A 21,832-nucleotide genomic window follows, 5' to 3' on the forward strand; every position below is an offset into this window, starting at 1 on the left:
AGAGGGACAAAGCCAACCAATGGCCGTGAGATTAGTTGATTAGATCACAGATGCCAACTTTTTTTGAGCGATGGAGAAGAAAAAAAAAAAAAAAAAAAGCAAAAATATTGTAGAGGCGGATCAATCAATCGGCTTCTTTTTTTTTCAAGTTTTTTTGTTGGTTTTATTTTTTTACGTCTTCAGTTGTTCGTATATTTTTTTTTTGCTTTTTTTTGCACACCAAGACACTTTGTACAGGCCACGCTTACTATCTAGTTATTGTCCAGCTGTCTAGAATCGACACTCTTCAATACAAATTATACAACAAATGGCAGCAGCAGGAGCTAAACGCAAAAACACAGCGGGCGCAAAGGCAGAGGCAGAGGCACAGGCACAGGCAGATGGAGCACAGCAGGCCAAGAGGAGGCAGGCCGAGCCGATAGCGTGCGCCAGCGAGGAGATGGAGGACAGCCTAAGTGCCAGCGAAGACTGTGACGCAGACAGCTCTGGCAGCGACACCGAGATGGGCGACGGCGAGACAAAGCTGGCTGGCGAGAACACTGGCGACGGCGACGACAACGCAGCGGCAGGAAAGCAGCACAGAGGCGGGAAGGCAGCGACCAACAGCGAGATTATGGCGCTGAACGAGGCCGCGCTGCTGTTCAAGTCCAACCTGTTCAAGCTGCAGGCCGACGAGCTGCTCGGCGAGGCGCTGGTGGTGGCCGGGACCAAGGAGACGCGCGGGCTGGATGCGGCGCTGCGGCAGATCCGCGAGGTGCTCGTTGCGCTGGAGGAGGTGCCGGCAGTGGACGTTGACGCGGCCAGCAACCTGGCGCGCAAGCTGGGCGTCAGCATCCCGTTCCCGGACCCGGCGCCGCCGGCCGGAATGGCGCTGCAGCTGGCGTTCAGCGCGCCCGCGGCCGTCACGGTCGTCGGCAGCTACGCGCTGGGCATGGCCGTGCGCACGCGCAGCGGCATCACCGTCGACGTGGCGGCGCAAATGCCGGCGGCGCTGTTCCAGGACCGCGACCACCTCAACTGCCGCTACTTCTACAAGCGCGCGTTCTACGTGGCCATGCTGGTGGCCGGGCTGCGGCGGTCGGCGCTTAACGACGCGTTCGACATCGGCGTCGAGGCCGTGCGCGACGACGCGCGGCTGCCGGCCGTGGTGCTGCGGCCGCGCACGCGGCGCGTGGGCGGCAGCGTGCGGCTGCTGCCGTGCATCGCCGGAGACACGCTGGCGTTGGCGCGGCTGGGCGGCGCGCGCAACAGCCTGCGGCCCAGCTTCATCGCGGCCGGCGCGGCCGACGAGGACGCGCCGCCGACGCCGCAGTACAACGCCGCACTGGCCGGCGACGCGCTGATGGTCGCGCACATGCGCTTCCTGCACGAGACGGCCGGCATGTGCCCGGCGTTTGCGCGCGGCGCCGCGCTGCTGCGCGTGTGGCTGCGGCAGCGCGTCGGGCTGGGCGCGCAGGCGCGCGTCACGGGCTTTGCGCTGAGCCTGGTGCTCGCGTGGCTGGTGCGGCAGGGCCGGGTGGGCAGCGGGCTGGGCGCGCACGCGCTGTTCAAGGCCTGCGTCGAGTTCCTGGCGGCGCGCGACTTCGAGGCGCAGCCGGTGGCGTTCGGCGCCGCGCTGGCCGGGTTCGGCGGCGCCGTGCTGGCCGACCCGACGGCGACGACCAACGTGCTGGCCGGCGTCGGCGACGGCGAGCTGGCCGAGCTGCGGCTGGCCGCGCGCGCCGCCGCGCTGGACGCCAACGCCGCCGACGACCGCTTTGCGCGCATCTTCCTGGCGGCGCCGGCGCCGGCCGTGCAGCGCTTCGACCACGTGCTGCGGCTGGACGTCGCGCTGGCGCCGTTCCTTGCGCCGCGCGGCGGGGCGGCCGCGCGGCGGCTGGCCGAGCTGGACCACGGCAGCCCGGTGGCGGCCGTGCGCGCGCGCATTGAGGCGCTGCTGGGCGCGGCGCTGGACGCGCAGGCGCGCGCCGTGGTTGTGCGCGCGGCGCCGTGCGCGCTGGGCGACCTGGTGCGCGCGCAGCGGCGCCACGTGTTCGTCGTCGGGCTGGTGGCGCGCGGCGACGCGGCGCAGCGCGTGGTGGGGCTGGGCCCGAGCCCGGCTGGCGACGCGGCGGCGGCCGCGCGGTTCCGCGCGCTGTGGGGCGCGCGCGCCGAGCTGCGGCGCTTCCGCGACGGCGCCATCCGCCTGGCCACCGTGTGGGGCGGCGCCGACGCGGCGCCCGAGCAGCGCGCGCTGGTGCTGCCGCGCATGGCCGCGTTCCTCGTGCGCCGCCACTTCGCCGCGCACGCGGGCGCCGCCGACGTGCTGACGCGCGAGGACCGCGAGGCCGCCGACCGCGACCCGCCGCGCGCCGCGCTGCCGTTTGCCGGCACGCAGCCGCGCGCGCTCAGCCTGGCGCCGCGGCTCGACGGCTTTGCGCAGACGCAGGGCGCCGGCGGCGCGGCCTTCGAGCCGGCGCTGGCCGCGCTGGACGAGCTGCACCGCGAGCTGGCCGCGCTGGAGCACCAGCTGCCGCTGCGCGTGCTGGCGCTGCACGCGGCGGCGCCCGCGCTGCGCTACGCGTCGCTGGCGCCGCCCAAGCCGCTGCGGGGCGGCGCCGACGATGCGTTTGTCGCGCCGCTGCCGGTGGCCGTCGAGTTTGTCGGGTCGACGCGGTGGCCCGACGACCTCGTGGCGCTGCACAAGGTCAAGGCCGCGTTCCTGCTGCGGCTGGGCGCCTGCTACGCGGCCGCGCACCCCGGCGCGGCCGTGGCCGCCGGCGACCGGCTGCTGGGCCGCGGGGCGCGCGACGGCGTGGTGCCGCGCGCCGACGACTGCTTCGTGGACATCGGCCATGCCGCCAGCGGCCTGACGTTCCGCCTGTGGGTGCTGTGCGACCGCGAGGGCGCGCTGCTGGAGCGGCGCGCGCGCGACCTGCGGCTGGTGCCGGCGCTGCACGCGCAGGCGAGCGCCTACGAGGACGCGCACCGCCGCTGGCTGCTCGCCTGCGTGTGGCGGCCGCGCCACCACCGGCTGGTTCTCGGCCTGTGCCAGCGCCACCACCCGGCGGCTTCGCTGACCATGCGGCTGCTCAAGCGCTGGCTGGCCAGCCACATGCTGCTGGCCACGCCGGGCGCCGTGCCGGAGGAGGTCGCCGAGCTCCTGGTCGCCCACGTGTTTTCGGCGTCCGAGGCGGCGCCGGCGTCGGCGTGCGCGGGGCTTGCGCGCTGCCTGCGCGTGCTGGCCGAGTGGCGGTGGAAGGACGACCTGTGCGTGGCCGACTTTTCGGCGCCCGAGCACGAGGGCGACGACGACGAGGGCGCGGCGCGCGCGAGCAGCGACCCGGCCGTCACGGGCGTGTGGGCCAATGTGCATGGCATGGGCGGCGAGGCGCGCAAGCCGCTGCAGCTGGCGTTCGACGCCGCGGCCGCGCGCGGCGCGCTGAAGGGCGGCCTGCGCGTGGCCACCGAGGACGACCCCGAGGCGCAGTGGTGGCCGCCGGTGTCTGCGGTCGCCACGCGCCGTCTGGCTGTGCTGGCGCGCGCGTCGCTGGCGTGCATTGACCTGTGTGTCGAGGACGGCTGCGACGGCCGCCTGTCGGAGATGTTCACTGCGCCGATGGCCGACTACGACTTTATCATTAAGCTGGACCTGGACGCGGTGAGCCGCCGCTACGAGCAGCCGCCAAAGTCTGCCTTTGCCACCGGCGCTTCGCAGCCCGAGGACGCGGAGGAGCTGGTGGCTGCGGGGAAGAAGCCCGCCGAGAAGGAGGTGTTCAAGAACCTCCTGCCCGCCACCGCCGCTGCCAGCTGCCAGATCGGTGGCGCGCACAGCTTCAAGACGCGCGCGAATCCGTTTGGCCAGCCTGGGATGGTTGGCTTCGACCCCGTTGCGCTGTTCGTCCACGACCTGCACGCCGTCTACGGCGACTCGCTGATGCTTTTCAACGACGTTTATGGAGGCAGTGTTATTGCTGGGCTGTGGAACCCCGCGGTGGTTGCGAAGCCTGCTGCCTTTGCTTGCAACCTGAATGCCAATATGGCTCCAGTGCCCAAGGAGGAGATGGGCCCATCGGCGGGCAGCAAGAAGCCACTTGTCAGGTTTAATATGCCGGCGGTGATCGAGGAAATCATCCGCCTGGGCGACGGTTTGGTCGAGGATGTCGTGATCCAGAGAGACCCTGTGATCTAAAAAAGATATATATATTATTTTTTTTTTGTCTTTTTCTCTTTTAAAATAATATACAGGCGAAAAATTTTCTCTTTTCTACAAGCCTAAAAACTCAGGTCTCCCCCTGTGTCTTTGTAATTAATTGAATGCCATACTTTCTACGAAACCTTCCCCCCCCAGCTGCTCCACTGCCAAGAGGCAGGCAGAAAACCAAACCAAACCAAACCAAACCAAACCAAAAAGTTTGCATTTTTATTTTTTACAAAGAAACCCTTCCCATTCATACATCTCTTATTTTAACGTAAATGTCGAATACTTGCGCTACCGGATCACTCGATAACATTGACCAGATCAGGGCCCAAGCGCCAGCCCTCCATGCGCTCGGAGTCTGTGCTACCTGTATCCTGCGCAGCGCCCAAGTGCCCCTTGGGCCAGCCTACTTTGGCACCACCGACTCGATCCACCAAGCGCTCCACCTCCCACCGCCATCACTGCCGTCCCTATCCACCCCTGTGCCCTGCCCGATCTGCCTCGACACGCTCTCCGCCGCAATCCACAGCCAAATAACCACCGCCTATATTGCCGAGTGCTTCGACAGTCCCACCCTGTGCATCACCATAGAGTTCCCCAAAAGCATCTATATCCGGCAACGCTCCCTAGCAATCCACACGGGCCGCGCCCCGGTGGATATCAAGGATACTGTAAAGTACGTCCTCGGCAATAGGCTCTATCAGCAGACAGACAACCGGGTGCGCATTGAGAATGAGACCGGCGAAGTGCGCGTCGAGGTGGGATTCAAACATGAGGAAACCGCCATGGAGCATCAGTTCCTTGTTGACCGTGAGGGGTCCGGGATCAAAACCAAGACATTCAGGAAAAAGGGTGTCTACCATACCACTGGCGACTCCAAAACCGCCATTCTCGACGAACTGGACAATTGTGGCGACGCTGTGATCCGGGAGAAATTCGCCTCGCCACCACCCGCCATTAAGCTACCTGTGGAGTTGGATTTTTTAAACTTCAAGCGCCCATCCTTGTTTATCGGCGGACGGTACTTGAAGCTCGAGCGCAATATCAGCCAAACTCCCTTTGTTATTGATGGCCGTAGGGTCACTGAGCTTTCGGTTTCTGAGGTTATCGGGGAGCCCATTCAGAAGCTCGTTCGCTGTGATGCGTACAACTTGGTCGGGTCCGGGCGCGAGGACGCCGATGTGCGGATGCTCGGGGATGGCCGGCCATTTTACCTCGAGTGCATCAACCCGCGCATCAAGAGCATAGCCCCAGAGGCTGTTTCTGAGATCGAGAACCAGCTGCGCGAAACCAAATGTCCTGTGCAAGTCCGCCGCCTGCAGGTCATCCAGGCCGCAGCTACGAGCATCATAAAGGAGGGCGAGGAACAGAAGACTAAACATTACTGTGCCCTGGTATGGTTCGCCCGCCCGCTGGACGAAACTACCTTGTGTGAGATTAATCGCTTGGGAGAGGCGCCTTTGGTTCTGCAGCAGAAGACCCCCCTGAGGGTGCTACATCGGAGGGCACCGCTGACCAGGGAGAAGACCCTTGTGGGGCTGCAGGTCGCCCATATTGAGGGTCACTTTTACCGCGTGAGGATTGAGTCTGAGGCCGGCACGTACATTAAAGAGTTTGTCCACGGGGATATCGGCCGCACCACCCCGTCCCTGTCTTCCCTTGCAGGCAACATCACCGCCGATATTATCGAACTAGACGTTGAAAACGTCTCTCTCGATTTTCCACCAGCATCTCTGAAACAATAGACCAAAAAAAAATATATATATATATAAGATAACACCTTTTAACAAGATAAAAAAAATTGGTTTCTTTTTATTATTTCTTCAAATCACTAATCTTGTGCACCTCGGAAACATGGAACGGCGAGTAAATACCACGAACACTCGGCGTATCCGAAATAACATACCGATTCCACTTGCGCAGCTTATTACCCGAATGATCTCTCAAAGACTTGACGACCTCCGGGATCTCCTCCACCGAACACTTTCGAACACACTTGGTCTTCTGCTGCCCATTAGTGTAAAACGCCCTGATGATCGGGTGTCTAGAGGGCCTAGGCTGGACAATCACCTCGATCTGCGGGTTCTCCTGCGAAAATTTCACTGCTTGTTTCTGAAGATACTCCATCATTGTCTTGCTGCTTCCGCTGCGCTCGCAGTAGTTGAACACTAGTTTGCGGCAGGGGAAAACAAATGCACCGACGCCGTTTTTCGGCTTGACTGTGCGGACAAACTGATCTTGGTGCGCACGAATCACGTCATTTAACACATTTGGAAGCCGGAACGTCGCCATTATTGTAATAATAAAAAAAACCTCCCCGTTATGATTCTAGAGGAAGGTTGATTATTAGAATAAAGTGTGAATTTGAAAAAAAAGGAAAAAGGAATTATTATTTTTTATAAAAAGGAAATGACCAAGAATAAAAAATAAATAGTTTGATTTTCATTTTATTCATGCCTGCAGATAAAAAAATAAAAGCATACCACCACTTTTTCTTGATCAGATTTGATATTTAAAAATATTGATTATCACACATGAATAAATAAAAAAAAAACAATTTTATAATTTTATTCAAGCGGAAACGGCAGTGGCAGCAGCAGAGGAGTCGCCCATCTTCTTGGCCTTTTGCCGCTGACGTCTGTTCAAGCTATTTGTCTTTGAGCCATCATCCTCCTTGGCGGCCTTCTCCTTACCCTTCTTGTCAGCCTTGTCCTTGTCAGCCTTGTCCTTCTTCTCGGACTTCTTGGTCTTCTCAGCCTTGGATTTCTTGTCAGACTTCTCAACATTCTCAACCTTCTCAACCTTGTCCGACTTCGCTGCCTTCTCGGTCTTTGACTTCTTGCTCGCCTTCTCGGCCTTCTCCTCGCCTCTCTCGCGCTTCTTCTTTCCACCAATCGACACCTGCGCAGCCTTCTTCATCTGGCCCTCCCACTCATCGCGCTTGGCCGCGGCCTTCTTCTTGACATAAAGCATGCGCTTCTTGTTGGCATACTTCTGCATGTCCTCGTCGATCTTCCAGTCTGGCCGATGTGTGGCAATCCGCTTAACCGACACGTACTCGTTGAGGAACTTGTCGTCAGCCAACAGAATCTCCGACGCGCTCAGGCCGTAGTCCACCGGCTTGACCTTGGCATACTTGAAGCGGGTCGCCAGACCGTCGCCAACAATGTCCTCAAAGTCCAGCTGGTAGTAGTTGTCCAGGTAGTCCGACACCGTGTCCTTGAGTGCGGCCTTGGTCGAGTCCAGGGCATGGGAATCAACGGACCCGCTGGGCCGGCCTTCGTTGGCACCCTCCATGTAGTCCGCATCCATCATAAAGTCGTCGTCGCCATTGGTATTGACTGCCTTCTTGTCCTTCTTCCCGCGCTTGCCCTTGAACTGCTGATCGTCGAAATCCGGCACAATATCGCCAATATCAATGTCGTCATCCCACGTGGGCTTCTCCAAGTCATCAACCTGGTTATAGTACTCGTCGTCAAAAATCTTGCTCATCTGCGAGTCAAACTTGACCGGATCAAAGTCGCCATCCAAGTCAAGCGAGTCGAACCCAACAACCTTGTTGCCGGTAATCCCCTGGATCTCCTTGAGCTTTTCCAGAATCTCCTTCTTCTTCTGGTTCTTCAGCCGCTTGAGCTCCTCGGCCTTCTCGCGCTTCCTATCCAACTTGCGCGCCTTGGAGCGCTCCCTGGCCAGTTTCCTGCGATCGTCCTTGCGCCGCAATGAGCCCTCAATCTCACGCGGGTACGATTTGATCTGGGTGCCACCCTGCTCCTCGAAGCGGAAATTATACTTGCTCTCAAAGTTGTCTGTCAGCTCGACAATCTTCTCGTCCTCCTCCTTGTCGACAATCTCCTTGGCCTCTTGTTCGGCGGAGATACCGCCCGCGTCCTTGTCAATCCAGCCGCGGTTAAGAATGTAGTTCATAAGGAATGTCTGCTCCGGGTCAGGCTTGGCTGCGTCCTCGGCGGGCTTGGTGCTGGGCGCAATGGCGGCCCAGCTGCTGAATGCCTGGGTGTTGGCCACTTCTGTTCCCATGTTTTCCAAGAGGAAGCGGCGGTAGTCGACCTCCTCCTTGGCCACCTCCTCCTTGCTCTTCACCTTCTTGACTAAAAACCCGCCATCCTCGCCCTCCTCATCCTCACCCTCGTCATTGTCGCCAAACGCTGCCTTGAACTCATTCTTCAGCGCCTCCTGCTCCTGCACATGCGTCAACCCACCGACAGCGCGCCGCACCTCCGCCTCCTCATCCACCACGCCGCCGTGCTCCACCATAACCTTATGCTGGAACTCCCTGATATTCATACCCTCACTCTTCGCCCTTGCTGCATCCTGCTTGGCCTTCCACGCCTCCTGCGACTTTTGGATCGCGTCGGTAGAGAAAAAGCTCACATTGGAATCGTAGATGCTCTTGTCTTTGGATCGCAGGGCGCCCAGGGCCCGCATAATTTGTGCATCGACTTCGGGTGTGATGAGCTCGCCGTGCTCGTCTTCGGCTACGTCGGACTCGTCAGAGCTCTCATCGGAAAATGGCCCTTGGTTGTTTTCTTCTTCGGAGAGATAGTCTTCAATATCGCCGAGCTCGTCGTTGGCACGTCTCCGCCGCTCGTCGGCGCGCATAATCTTCTTCTTGTCTATTTTAGACAAATCAATGTAACCGGCGTCTATATCGGAATCGACAGTATGTTCAGCCATGGCTATTTTTAAAAAAGATAATAATATGTGTATATTTAAAGGAAAATGAATTTAGTTGAATTGAATTGAATTTAGCAAAGAGCCGGAGAAAAAAAAAGGTTGAACAAATTTTTTTGTTGGGCATGTGTGTGTATGTATGCTTGAGAGCTTTTTTTCTTTCAAAAATTTTAACTGTGCAATCAAAATCTAGATCAAGAGGGTTGATCAATTGATCACCCAACATTTAGCGTTTTTAACTGGGCGGAGCCGCCATTTCTGCCTTGCTGCAGTTCTCTCACCTCCTCTCTGGTTGGTCATGCACTCTCGAACCAATAGCTGTCAAGGCTGTACTTCTTTGTGGATGATGAAGCCCACCCAGCGGAAGAAACAGTGTCTGAGATCAGATGGTGCTTTTGAAACATAGATATTGCAGCAAGTCTAAAAATGCACATCATCATCAACTGCTTCAGTGAGGAATTGGTGATTCCTGCTTGATTCATGCGATCAGCGACAAAAGACAATTGGGACAAATATGCTCGGAATTTGGCCTATGTCTGTTGTCTGTTATCAAACGAGCAAGAGCCCAAGCAGCGCAGAATTGAGGATATAGCTCGGTGGCCAATTATTATTTCCCACATATTTTTTATATCCCGGTGGTGTTAACGCCTCACATATTCTCAACAGGTTTAAATGCATTTTCAATTACCAATCTAAGTCATCAACGAGCGAACCAAGCGGGTGATGGCGGTGTTATGTAAAAGGGGGGTGTGGGGAACACTATTATAATAGTGTTAGAAGGATAGGTGTTAAATTATAAAGTTTTGTTACTAATAATTTTAAAGTGCTATTATCGTCGACCTCATCTTATATGTGTCTCAATGTCTTTGTGGCACACACTGGCAGTTGCGTGCTCTGTTCGCGAGAACTAGTCCTTATGAAAGTAACCCGGGTCTCTGATATGGAAGTATTGGCGTATCTGTATTCGTGCGCTCAGCGCATCTATTTCAAGACAGAGAGTATGTCTGGATTTCAACAGTGGCGTCTGATTTAATCCCCTGTGATTTGGTCAATATCAGATCCATCAGTAAGCTGGCAGGAATCTGTCTTGTAATTATTGCCCTCAGCGCCTACCGCCATATCCTCGGGCTGTGTAACAGTGGCTTGTACAATATATCTATGCAAATTTAATTTGTAAATGTATTTGTAACAATATGGAAACATCATTAAACCTGTACAACAATCCATTATATCTTGGTAACAATTAAAATACGAATTTGTGTCCTTGTCCCTCAAATCCAATGGGAATTAATACAACATTGTTATCGTCTCAACACGATTGCGGTGGCGAAATCTGAACCGGATTTTTAACATAAAATTAATTGATACACATTATATTCGTATGGTTAACCGTACTAACAAAAAGCAAGTCGAGCGTGAAACTGAATTTACATTTAAAATGACATCCTTGGTTCTCGCTGTCCTGCCCACAGCAAAAACAACATGTTCTCTTCGTTCTCCTTATACCTCAGCTCGCTATTCTTACTTCTCCCTATATTAAAAAACCACATCATTTATTCTTAATTCAAATTTCCGTGCTTCTTGCAGCCAAGCAGTTAATATCAGCACTTGTTTGAGTCATGTCATCCAACAGCATTGTCGAATATCCAAGAGAGTCGGCGCCGTTGCTGAACTCCCACCCCTCCGAGACAACATTGGCATACACCTCAATCCACAACGAACCCGAAGTCGTTCCTCTTGACGAGGAGCTTAATGTCTCCCGCGTGTCGCTCATCAAGCAAGAATCCTGGTGGCTGTTCACATCCTCAATCCCACTGTCAATGTCGTTTTTTCTCCAAAGCTCGTTCAACTTTATCAGCATGCTTAGCGTCGGCAAGCTTGGCGTCAACGAGCTCGCGGCGACATCATTGAGTCTAATGATGATAAACTTTCTAGTGCGCATGCCTGGAATTGGCCTTGCAAGTGCACTCGAGTCGTTCTGTAACTCGGCATTCACAGCATCTAGCGACAAGACGCGGGTGGGATTCCATACACGACGCGGGCTATTCGCTGTCACTTTGCAGTTGATCCCGACAACTGTTTTGTTCCTGTTTATGGACCAGCTCCTTTTGCTGCTGGGCCAGACGCCCGAGGTGTCAAAACTGTGTGGGCAGTTTTTGCATGTCTGGTTGGTGGGCAGCTGGCCCCTGTTGGCCTATGAGTGTCTAAAGCGTTTTATGCAGGCGCAGGGTATTATGAAGGCAAGCACATGGGTGATGGTCTTGGTCGCACCGGTGCATACATATGCTAGCTACGCGCTTGTGTGGTCTCCAAGCATGGGTATGGGATTCATTGGTGCGCCATTGGCCATGGCAATAAGCAACTGGTTGTTGTTCCTGGGTATTACTGGATATATTGTATTTAGCAAGGCGCGGCACGCCTGGGGCACTTTCTCATTGGACTTCATTGATGGAATTGGTCAATACTATCGCTTGGCCATTCCCAGTGCCGCAATGATGGCTTGCAGTTGGGCGGCGTTTGAGCTTGTCACATTTGGCTCATCCTTATTTGGACCCATTTCTCTGGCAGCCCAAGCGTGCATGTTCACGGCAATGTCGCTGACGTACCAGATACCGGCGGCAATTGGGTCGGCAACTGCCACACGTATTGGCAACATGCTGGGTCAAGGTAAGCACCGCCGTGCTCGCTACACATCCTACGTATCCATATTTACGGGATACGTTGTTGGCGTTGTGTGCTCGACTATACTCTTCACTCATCGCCGCACTTGGGGATATTTATTTACCGGCGATGATGACGTTGTTGTATTGTGCGCCAAACTGATGCCATATTTTGTTGTTGTGCAGATGCACGATGGCATGAATGGTTTGGTTGGCGGTATTATGCGCGCGTTGGGTAGACAGAGTCTTGGTGCGGCTCTGGCTTTCCCATCGTTCTGGATCATGGGAATTCCTTTGGGCTTTTATCTCGGGATAGGTCCACCAAAGCTTGGGGTTGTTGGTTTTTGGCTAGGCTTAATCTTGGGCGTGGTTTCATATTCACTGTTGCAGCAGCTCTTTATTCTTTTCTACGTCGATTGGAGGCATGAGGTCAAGGCGTGCCTGAGCCGCGTAATGGTGCCGCAACCAAAGAAACTTAACACGGCGAATTTGACAATGCCGCCATTATCGGATTCAGCAGCCAGCTATGGATCCATGGCTTAAATAAAACATAACATATTTATACTAAAAATGTTACATTTAAATAATTAAAAACCATGTATACACTCAACTGTTTTTCTATAAATATCGAATTGTCGCAGCAAACAGTGCATATAAAAATTATTATTATAAAATTAAAAGTGCAAATTATATCATTTATTTAATATCAGCGCAAGTGCAGGCCGTCCATCCATGCGACGACGGTAGAGAGGCACTTGCTCAGTGGTCTGTTGATAAGCAGCATGTCCTGGTGGTAAGTATTACTGTCCTCATCGTGGACCAGGCCTGTCGTGTAGAACTGCTCCTGTGCCAATGATGTACCAAGCGCCTTTTCAATATCATCGGGACCGATGAGCGTCTCAGGGAATGCTGTCTTTGGTTCTTGCACTGGCGTGTTCAATGTAAATGCGGAGCTGTAAGCTCGTTCAAGTTCAACAATTTTTGCATCCTGGCCAGCACGTGCCGGTGAGTTGTTGATAGCATCAGGGCCAGTGTTGCTGTGGGTAAACTCTTTATTGTCCTCGGATGCGACGCGGCTGTACACAAAGCCAGTCCCGCGGTTTTTGGCCGAAGTGGCAAACGCGTCCTTGCCAAAAACAGCGATGTAGCGAGTGCAGCGGTCGGCGGCTAAGCGCTGACGCACAGCAGAGTCCAGGGAGCGGTAGTAGACAAAGTCAACAAAGAAAGTCATCATTATGGCTAAGAGCACGTCCAGCGTGTAGTGATAGCGCACCAGCAGCACGCTAGAAATACCCACCACTGTGTGTATGGCGCTGTATACAATGAACGACCAATGACGTGCGTACTTGACCCAGAACAGAAACGAAACAACACAAACAGCTGTATGTCCGGAAAACACCATATCTGTGCACCCCTTGGTTCTGCCAGAAAGCACATCAGAGATCACTCTCAGCATATCATTTGCATCTTGAATGACTATTGGCACGCAGTTTGTGATTGGCGGTGGTATAGTGGTTACTGACATAGTGATAGACCGCAAGAAGTAAATAATAGACAAAAACCATGCGATCCGCCGAAACACAATTAACCGTGCCCGCCACCCGCGCGCCATTAATATGTTGCCAAGTAGACATATTATGCCGGCCGAGTTAACCAGTGCATCAGAAACCCACGTATTGCGACCATCCATGTATGACAGGCGGCCCAGAACCATATCATTCAGCGGCACTGTTCTCCTCTCACCGTGTTTTCGCCAGCGCGCCCATCGCATGTCAGACCAGCCCTGGCACATTGTTAACCATATAATGACTATTGATACAGTCATAAGTGCTATCCCAGTGTGCAGCATCTCCTTTAAAACCTGCCGCATAAACTCGGGCTCTGGGTGTAACAGAGCGGATATTCGCTTGTAGTTGATGATCATTAAACAGAAACAATTATATGTACTGAGCGTATTCTATGAGTGCGGACAACAAATGCAGCGCGCGCCGGGCTTTACAATTAAAGCAAAGGGCGATTGGATATAAGTGGAAATATTAAAAACAAATGCGTAATGCAACGGGGGTATGAAAATGGAATAACAAGTGGTAGCAAAATATGTAAGATCTGAAAACTAGCAGAAGAGAAATAAATGAAAAAGCAAAAAAAGATTTAACAGCCTGCACTGGACGTATGACCCAGTCCAAATATTTATTTCCTTTACATGTTTGTGACTATTCGCATTGCAAATACTTTTTGATTTTTGCTTTATCTTTCTACATTTTCAGTTTGGGTTGGGCATGTGTTCTCTGAGTCTTCTACCTATAAAGCTGCTACTCCAGAATGCGCCCAAGCAAAGGTTGGCTGGCATAGAGTGAGTAAATCAAATGTGTAAATTATCTAAAAATATATTCAAAAAAGCACAGCATTAAGGTTGAAAAAGGCCCAACATGTAAAAAAAACCAGCAACTGTTTTGTACATTCAGACGGACGAATACTTTGTGTGTATATATCATGGGGATAATTTTGCTCACAAATTAGGCAAATTCGTGTATTTTTCTGGCTGTCTGCGTGCATGCATTAATTTTTTAATGTTTTCTTTGCATTTTGCGCTTGCCAAACTGATGAGAACAAAAAAAGCAAGATGCTGATGTTATGTGTCGAGCAATCGCAGGATTTACATTACAAAGGCATGTCTAGGTTGTGGCAAAATCAAATTTTTTGTTTTGGTGTTTCTGTTGGATCCACACATCATCTTTAGATCTTCCCATCAGTCTTTGCAGAAACAAGTTGACACTGGCTCGAAATACGTGTTTAATTTCTTAGTGAAGTGTTTGTTGAGCTGTAGATGTGCAAATATACATAAATCGGACAATGGCTCGCTAACAGTCAATTATAATCAAAAAGATTAGCCTGAAATTACGTCCAATGAACAGAATGGAAAATCAATATATCAGCAGAGGATAATATGTGCATGCAGTTGATCTAATATTGATGGTTGGTAAAAGCCCTGAGCCGATGCTGTGTTGATTATGCAAATACAGGTCAGCACTGGGGATTATAGAATATTACGCATCCAGACAGCATACTTTAATGTGACATTAGTGCCATTGTCATTGTCATTATCATTGTCATTGGGACACATGTGGCCAACCATCTAGGCATATATCTCCTTTTATTTTTTTACACTTTGTTATTTTAATTTGATTATGTATGTGCTTTTGCCCAACTAATCCAACCGAGAAATTTAATAATAGGTTTATTCAGTGGCGGTAGTTGGCCAGCATAGTTGATAAAATATAGCGCAATTGGGGGAGAGAGACTGATAATAAAAAACTAGCAATATAGGTATAATAGTAAACCAAAACAAACTGTGTCCATTGTTTAAAACAGATACAATAGTGCCCAAACAATGTTCTGTCCATATTTCACACCACGTCACCATTATTCAAAAAATAAGTTTCCAAAACATCTAAGCAATTGACCATATTTACTACTGCCACATGCTTAGCAGGAGTAGGAAAAAGGCGCATTGGAGGCAATGTTTTATGTACTTTATCAGTATAAAACCCAACAAATGGGACCTCGATCAAACTAAAAATATTTTTCTGTTAATAACTTGATTATCTATCTGTTATCTACTCAGCTAAATTAACTAGTTTTGGATTCTTAAACCGATGAAGTTTATTTCCCTTTTTGTTTGCGCTGTTACTGCCTCTGCCGTTGCAGCTCTAAACAGCAACCAAGCCCATGGCCTGGAAACTATTGCCAAAAATTGCAAATATAGCGAAAGCAACACCAAAGCTCTGATCATAGTACTTTCCAAGTTTGCAAAGGAAGCCAATTATCCCAAGGTCACAGAGCTTTTAGACGCTAAAAATTATAAGGAAGCCGCGCAGATCCTTAATGAGCGCATCTCTACACTTAAAAAGGATGCACAAGTCCAGAAAGATCAGAGATATGAGGTTGGCTTTGTAAAGCTTAGACGCTGTGTCGAGAGCTTTGCAGAGGCATATCTGAACTGATAATTGGTTTAAACATTAAACCAAATCTGCTTGGGAGAGTGTGATAAAAACGCAATGACCAGGTTAAAGTTTTGGACTAACCATTTTAGCTGAATATTTTTAATTTTATAAATTTATATTGGCTTTAGTAAAACATTTTGTAAACGCTGCTGGCTTGTATATTTGAAAAGTTCTAATGAAAAATTCAATGCAATGCAAAATTTTAACAATATGATTACTTTGTAGCCAGTGGCGGCACTTATAGATAATTGTATACCAAATGACAATGTCAATGCTGTTGGGGCTCAGCAAACAATAATGAAGAATATTATTCATATATTAGCAATTGTTGAACAGCATTGCTATACAACAATGATATCAATATTATCGACAAATTCAATAGTGTAAGAACATTGGCCTAGGTATTCTCATACTACACCACTAATTTGCTAAATTATTTATTTGTTGTTTGTAATTCCCTGTTAGGGAGAGCCAGGCAAGCAGTTGAATTGAGGAGAGAAAGAGCAAAAAAAGTGAAGGAAATATAGCTACTCGTATATACATATATACTGTCCAATTGTCCTCGATTTTGAAAAAAAAAAAATTGTATCAATAAAGAAAATATTTATTAGCTGCTTGTAATTTTCAATTTCATTTCATTATTTTAAAATGAAGCTACTTTCTATCCTCGCATTTGTCGCTATCGCTGCCTCTGCTGCCATGGCTTTAACACCCGACGATAAGTACATGCTCGAAACCTTTGAACAAAACTGCAATATTAATGAAACAAATATCAACCAATTAAAAAACATGCTAATCCGTTTTTCTAAGGAAACTCACAACAACAGAATCACAACGTTTTTTGATAAGAAGGATTACAAGTTGGCTGGCGAGGGCCTTCAAGCCTGGATCAACACCGCTAGTAAGGACTCTATCGTGAAGGAACGCGGGAGATACGAGGTCGGCTTTGTCAACCTCAGACGCGCAGTCAATATATTTGCATCTCAGGCAAATAAGGGTATGATATAATACTAGAATTGGGCGCATTTATAAAATTTGTCCAAGACTCCACCAATCAGACTGTACGCAGAATCTTGGTGGTTTATTTTTTTGCTTTTGCTTTTAATTTTACTATCATTCTAGGTTGCGTCTAGCATATTAGTATAAATATATATTTTTGATATACTATTAATAAAGGTTGCTGTATGAAATTTATTTAATACAATAAAAAATCTCAAGCGGTTCTGATACGCTCATTGAGGGCGATGTTCTGCAACCAATCAAGCGAGACATTATCCAGATGCTCATCAAAATCATAAACGCCTACTTCCGCCCTCTCCTCGACCAATATCCTCGCAGTAGTCAGGGCCTGGTTATTCTCCAACGAGAATCCCGCGGTCTTCGCCGAAAAGGCACCCTCCTTCTCCTTCCACTGGGCATCCACAAACACAAACGGAACCAACGCAGGCACCTCCCCAGTTTTAAACTTTCTAACGTCAATAACAAATGAAACAGCATCAGGATTAATCCCCAGCAGGGTTTTCGCCAACTGTGCGCTGGATGCCGAGAGCTGTATTACCTCGGGAGTCTCGTTGGCAACGTAGTATCCGGCGATTACGAGACCGAGGGACTGCGCGTAGTTCTGGACCTGCTGCAGTGCAACGTCGAACATGGGAGTGAGCTGCGTCCAGGTGTGCGAGAGCGCGATGGCGTCTATGAGACGGTACTTGGTGTCTTTCTTTTCTGCTAGGAAGAAACCTTGGACCGTGGCCCAGGGGTATTTGGCACTGTGCAGGATGGCCTTGGAGTAGGCTTGTGACGATACAATGTATTCGGGCATGATTTTCTGAGTGAGATGTGAAAGTGAAATTAAAGATTTTTTAAAGTACAAAAAAGTTCAACGTTAAAATTTGAATTTGGTGAGTAAAAAAAAAAGAAAGGGAGTTAGTTACGCGTTGTGAAGGTAGAGAGTCGCATTTTGAAATCATCCAGTTGGGCTGTAATCTGTTGGTGGTGGTCTGCGAGGCAATGTTTAACTGATCAAGGCAAAAATGATTTTGTAAAAATTGTATCACGCTCCCCTTTTTATTTTTAAACCATTTTTCCCCCTCACACACATACATACACACACTCTCTCTTTTTTTCTCCAAACAAAAATTGCACAAAATTTCACAACCAAAATAAAAATAAAAATGTTCAACTCTCTGTTCAGCAGTGGCGGGACTACGTACAGCGGGCCGATTATGGCGGACAAACAGCGGTGTCCACAATGCGGCACAAGCAAACTGCGAGCACGCAGAGACGGACGAGTAATGTGCCGCAACGGACACCAACAAGAAGGCATGTTCGAGGAAGTAACCGAGGCCATGATCGACGGAATAACCAGACGAAGGTTCAAAACAATCAAACGCATAGGCAGAAAGGAGATGCAAAAAAGCAGACGACTGTACGGAAATAACGCCCGGTTCCTTATCCTTGAATCCATGCAGTTTATATTGAAGAAACAAGTCACGGCACTGGTGGAGAATTTGGGCGCGCCCGAGGCCCTCCTGGGTGTGGCCAGGCACCTGTGGCTGCTGTATGTGTCCAAGGTGAAGAACATTTATGTGTCCAGAGATGCCAGCGAGGAATTTTGGCAGAAGGGCGAAGAAGAGTATGAGAAGGCTCGCGTGAATAAAGCAGAGCAGCATTCGGGCAGTGTAGCGGACACGCTGTATAGCCAGCAGTACTCGCAGGCGAAGGGCCAGTCTCAGACCCAAACCGCAGAGAGCGGCTCTGACCACGACATGGAGTACATTGAAGACTCGCTGGATGCATTGCTTAAAAGAGTCGACGACATCACCAGAGAGGAGCAAGAGATGATCGAGTGGGAGCGCAGGCGGGCCAAAATTGCCGACCACGGCTTGCCGCGGAGCCAGTCTCCAGGCTCTGACGCCAGCGACGCGGAGGAAGCGACGGGCGCAGCAGAGGCATCTGAACAGGCAGCGCTCAGCGCGACTGAGAACGAGCGTAAGCGGATCGACTGGGCGCTGGTGGCACACATTGAGGAGTTTATGCACATGGAGTACCTGCCAGCGCTGCTCTGGCTTTCCTTTGCCTGGCTGAAGCTGCCGCTGACGCACACTGACATGTACTGGCTGATGGCCGACGAGCATGTCCCCTACGTGTCGGGGCACCAGTGGCTGCCCGAATCCATGACGTCGCGGATGGGCAAGAACATCATCAACATCTTTATCGTTCCCTTTGCAGTCACACCCGTGCGCATGCGGGCGTTGACCAGGGCTTTTCAGACGTTCTTTGACAAACACTGCGAAATCAGCTTTACGCCGATAGACAATTGTGTTCTGCTCAGGTACCTTGTCTGCAGGCTGGGCATCGCCATGGATGTGCATGCCATGGTCCTGCGGCTGTTGGAGTACCTCGAAGTGCAGCCGGATGGCTCGGGCGCGTACCGGCGGCAGGTCGATGTCATTCTTATGTCGGCCATTGTTGTTGTGCTGAAGCTGCACTACGGGTTGGACGAGATCGAGCGAGTGCACGATCCGGAGAATGGCGAAGAGCTTGGCGGCGGGCTGCCCCCGCTGGGCGACTTTCTGCGCAAGTGGCGGAGCGACTGGGAGCGCGAGCTCTCCGTAAGCTTCATCCCTGATCTGACAGCTCTTGGCGAGCGGTGGGAGCGGGAGTTCGCCGCGTACTGTAGGCGCAGGTTGGTGAGGCGCGGAATCCCTACCCGCCGGGTCGCATACAGGGAGGTTGCGACCAGGTACCGGCAGATCGTGGAGGAACTGGCGGAGCAAATCGGCGGCGATCCTGAGGCCGCGCGGAGGCTGCTCCCGCCAGAGTATGTGGCGGAGAAAAGCGGTGGCGGCGCCAAGGCCGCGGCCGTGGACGGCATCGGGCATATCCGGATGCCTGTGCTGGAGCCGGCTGGGGGCGTGGACGAGGCGTATGAGAGCATCGTCGAGCCGTTCGACAACCATCCGGAGATCCGGCTGCGGCGCGGCGAGATGTACGCGGCCATCCAGAGGAAGGACAAGTTCGGCAATCTCCCCGGGTACACAGTGCCAGTGATGGGCCTGGTGACTGCGCGCTGTGCGCTTGTGGCTGGGTGCCAGCAGTCCACACTTCTCTTCTACATCTCACACCTCGAATCGCGGCTGCGTGCCAGGGCCAGGATGCATATGAAGGCATGAATATACTGTACAACTAGCATTTTATTATTATTACATTTAAAACCCCACTATTTTTCTTTCAAAAATCAACTTGCCGTTGCTGCTGCTGCTGCTGCTTCTGCACTCCTGGCCTCCTCCTCGGTGACCCACATCATCTCGCTAAAATTGGGGTGCTCCTTGAACAGCATAGTGTCCTCGCCCACACGCTTGATTTTGCCGAAGCGGGTGGTGGTCAGCTGCAGGAATCCCCTAAACAGCTTAGCATCGGCGCCCTCGATGCGGATAATGTCGCCGTTGCGGATGGACATGCCTTCGGCGTCCCAGATGGTCATCATAATGCTGCCTGTGCGGTCGGCCACGAGAAAAGTGTGGATTGTGTGGCCGTCCCTTATGTTTGTCGGCACTGCGGTCTCCAGCACAATCACCTCGCAGTCAAACCCGCGCATGAACGGCCGGAATTTGGCTATCGGCACGAGCTGTTGCCCAGCCTTTAGTGGCACTGACATGGGGTGAGCTTTTTTATTTTGTATATGAAGTGTGGAGATAAGTTGAAAAATAAAATAATCCAGAGCGGTTTTTTTTGTGTGTCTGTGTGTGTGTATGAGCTATTAGTTTGCATGCTTTTTTTCTTTTTTTGTTACGGCGCAGAGAGGCGTGGCGATTTTTTTCTACCAAGTATTTGTGCTGCGGGAATCCGGGTGCTTTGGGATAATACACGTGCATGCATCAATGGAAACTGTGTGCAAACAAAAGAAGCCACAAAGAAAAGAAAAAACATTGTACCCTTTTTCCTCTCCTCTCTCTTATTTGCATCCATTGTTTGTCGGTCTGCCATTAACTTTAACTTTATTAGCTCTCTTAGAAACCCCCCCCCCTTCTTATTTTTTGTATTGACTTGAAATGCTTTCTTCAGGGTTGATAGAGTACCTCATGTACCTTTTGGTTCCAGTTATTTTCATCGCCCTTATGCGGGGGCGCATTCGCACTCGCACAGACAGCAGCATGGCAGGCAAAAAACGACTTACCCGCGGAGACCACCTAGTCTACGGCAGCTTAGCGGTGCTCGCAACACTCTACATATACTCAGCAATATACGCGCAGCCGCCAAACCTGTTCAAAGCCCTCAACACCAGCGCTGACTCCACCTGCAGTATCCTGCGGCACAAGCTTGCATTCTATGCCAACCTCCACCCGCACACCATCCCGGGATCTGGGATCCCGACGCAAGCCGAAAAGTCCAACCGTGACTTTGACCGCGCCCAGTACTACGCTGAGAGCAGCTACGGGCAATTGGACTTTTTGGTCGATCGATTCTGCATGTTCGACGAGGACCGCGATGTGTACTTGAAGTTCGGCGAGGAGGTGTTTTTGGGATCAATATCGAGCGAGTTTGGGGAGCGCAAGACGAAGAAACGCGTGATGGCGGATGGGATCTCGGGGTTCCCAGATCTGCACATGCAGATGCATTCTGCTGCCCTGCGGTTCTTCACGTACCTTCCGGCGTTTGCCCTGGTGGGGCTTCTGACGACGCCCTTTTTTGCCACAGAGTATGCGCCGTCGCGTATGGCTGCGCGGTCCTGGGGCGTGATCATCGTCGGCACGCTGCTCGCCGCCGATCTCTACTGGCTGTTCACCGTGCCGCCCGAAACACAGCTGCGCGTGGGCCGCATGTCCTTGTATCTTTTCAGCGCAGATGGCAGCGACCCAGTGGTGTTTTTCGCCGACTCGGCGGCGTACACCAGGAAGCTGTCAGTGGCGCTCGGGCTTGTGCTGTTTATGCTCTTGGATTACTGGATGAGCCCGAGGCAGACTGATGTTCAGCTGCTGAAGCAGTGTGTTGCTCTGCAGAAGAAGTGCCTGGGAGCTGCGAAGAATGGGACTGTGGTGGAGACAGCCGTGATGACGTCGGGGAAGCTGAGGGATAGGGCAGTGGCTCTGTGGAGGCGCGAGCAGGTCGTGAGGGAGCGGGTGCTGGGCGACGAGGCATTTGCACAGACCTACGCCAAGGCTGTCAAGGACACGAAGAGCGGGGAGTGGGTGAACCAGACGATCTCTGGAGCCCTGAGAGGCTTTGGCTTGGAAACTTCCCAGTAAGCGTCTACTGTTATACTTTTGGCAACAACAAAAAATACTACACTTCGAAAAAAA

At 51.9% G+C, this 21,832-nt stretch overlaps 12 protein-coding genes across 12 annotated transcripts; 7 read left to right on the forward strand and 5 right to left on the reverse strand.

Moving 5' to 3' along the window:
* Window positions 1–79: 79 nt before the first annotated feature.
* BX661DRAFT_222208 (Nrap protein) lies at window positions 80–4,252 on the forward strand. Its single transcript, XM_051538848.1, has one exon. The coding sequence runs from the start codon at window positions 308–310 to the stop codon at window positions 4,169–4,171; it is 3,864 nt and encodes a 1,287-aa protein (XP_051394500.1). The 5' UTR covers window positions 80–307; the 3' UTR covers window positions 4,172–4,252.
* An 11-nt stretch (window positions 4,253–4,263) lies between these two features.
* Window positions 4,264–5,954, forward strand: BX661DRAFT_176655 (uncharacterized protein). The gene has a single exon (XM_051534400.1). The coding sequence runs from the start codon at window positions 4,456–4,458 to the stop codon at window positions 5,923–5,925; it is 1,470 nt and encodes a 489-aa protein (XP_051394501.1). The 5' UTR covers window positions 4,264–4,455; the 3' UTR covers window positions 5,926–5,954.
* On the reverse strand, window positions 5,955–6,598 carry BX661DRAFT_176657 (thioredoxin-like protein). The gene has a single exon (XM_051534401.1). It carries the CDS (start codon window positions 6,470–6,472, stop codon window positions 5,996–5,998), a length of 477 nt encoding a protein of 158 aa, XP_051394502.1. The 5' UTR covers window positions 6,473–6,598; the 3' UTR covers window positions 5,955–5,995.
* Window positions 6,599–6,684: 86 nt separating this feature from the next.
* BX661DRAFT_176659 (KRI1-like family-domain-containing protein) lies at window positions 6,685–8,968 on the reverse strand. The gene has a single exon (XM_051534402.1). The coding sequence runs from the start codon at window positions 8,870–8,872 to the stop codon at window positions 6,752–6,754; it is 2,121 nt and encodes a 706-aa protein (XP_051394503.1). The 5' UTR covers window positions 8,873–8,968; the 3' UTR covers window positions 6,685–6,751.
* A 1,520-nt stretch (window positions 8,969–10,488) lies between these two features.
* BX661DRAFT_195878 (mate-domain-containing protein) lies at window positions 10,489–11,974 on the forward strand (the record flags this gene model as incomplete). Its single annotated transcript, XM_051537995.1, has 2 exons — window positions 10,489–11,845; window positions 11,952–11,974. The coding sequence occupies 2 exons, from the start codon at window positions 10,489–10,491 to the stop codon at window positions 11,972–11,974; spliced, it is 1,380 nt and encodes a 459-aa protein (XP_051394504.1).
* Window positions 11,975–12,222: 248 nt separating this feature from the next.
* Window positions 12,223–13,819, reverse strand: BX661DRAFT_176663 (uncharacterized protein). The gene has a single exon (XM_051534403.1). The coding sequence runs from the start codon at window positions 13,451–13,453 to the stop codon at window positions 12,236–12,238; it is 1,218 nt and encodes a 405-aa protein (XP_051394505.1). The 5' UTR covers window positions 13,454–13,819; the 3' UTR covers window positions 12,223–12,235.
* Window positions 13,820–15,140: 1,321 nt separating this feature from the next.
* Window positions 15,141–15,563, forward strand: BX661DRAFT_49536 (uncharacterized protein). Its single transcript, XM_051539203.1, has one exon. It carries the CDS (start codon window positions 15,186–15,188, stop codon window positions 15,531–15,533), a length of 348 nt encoding a protein of 115 aa, XP_051394506.1. The 5' UTR covers window positions 15,141–15,185; the 3' UTR covers window positions 15,534–15,563.
* A 565-nt stretch (window positions 15,564–16,128) lies between these two features.
* On the forward strand, window positions 16,129–16,655 carry BX661DRAFT_176665 (uncharacterized protein). Its single transcript, XM_051534404.1, has one exon. It carries the CDS (start codon window positions 16,182–16,184, stop codon window positions 16,539–16,541), a length of 360 nt encoding a protein of 119 aa, XP_051394507.1. The 5' UTR covers window positions 16,129–16,181; the 3' UTR covers window positions 16,542–16,655.
* Window positions 16,656–16,708: 53 nt separating this feature from the next.
* On the reverse strand, window positions 16,709–17,487 carry BX661DRAFT_176666 (uncharacterized protein). Its single transcript, XM_051534405.1, has one exon. It carries the CDS (start codon window positions 17,350–17,352, stop codon window positions 16,747–16,749), a length of 606 nt encoding a protein of 201 aa, XP_051394508.1. The 5' UTR covers window positions 17,353–17,487; the 3' UTR covers window positions 16,709–16,746.
* Window positions 17,488–17,620: 133 nt separating this feature from the next.
* Window positions 17,621–19,708, forward strand: BX661DRAFT_176667 (uncharacterized protein; the record flags this gene model as incomplete). The annotated part of the gene is made up of 1 exon (XM_051534406.1): window positions 17,621–19,708. Exon 1 carries the CDS (start codon window positions 17,705–17,707, stop codon window positions 19,703–19,705), a length of 2,001 nt encoding a protein of 666 aa, XP_051394509.1. The 5' UTR covers window positions 17,621–17,704.
* BX661DRAFT_176668 (uncharacterized protein) lies at window positions 19,709–20,304 on the reverse strand. Its single transcript, XM_051534407.1, has one exon. It carries the CDS (start codon window positions 20,188–20,190, stop codon window positions 19,771–19,773), a length of 420 nt encoding a protein of 139 aa, XP_051394510.1. The 5' UTR covers window positions 20,191–20,304; the 3' UTR covers window positions 19,709–19,770.
* Window positions 20,305–20,584: 280 nt separating this feature from the next.
* On the forward strand, window positions 20,585–21,778 carry BX661DRAFT_195883 (uncharacterized protein; the record flags this gene model as incomplete). Its single annotated transcript, XM_051537996.1, has 1 exon — window positions 20,585–21,778. The coding sequence occupies one exon, from the start codon at window positions 20,585–20,587 to the stop codon at window positions 21,776–21,778; it is 1,194 nt and encodes a 397-aa protein (XP_051394511.1).
* Window positions 21,779–21,832: the final 54 nt, after the last annotated feature.

Source organism: Kickxella alabastrina (genome assembly GCF_025024165.1).
Source record: "Kickxella alabastrina strain RSA 675 chromosome Unknown BX661scaffold_2, whole genome shotgun sequence".
NCBI lineage: Eukaryota > Fungi > Kickxellomycota > Kickxellomycetes > Kickxellales > Kickxellaceae > Kickxella > Kickxella alabastrina.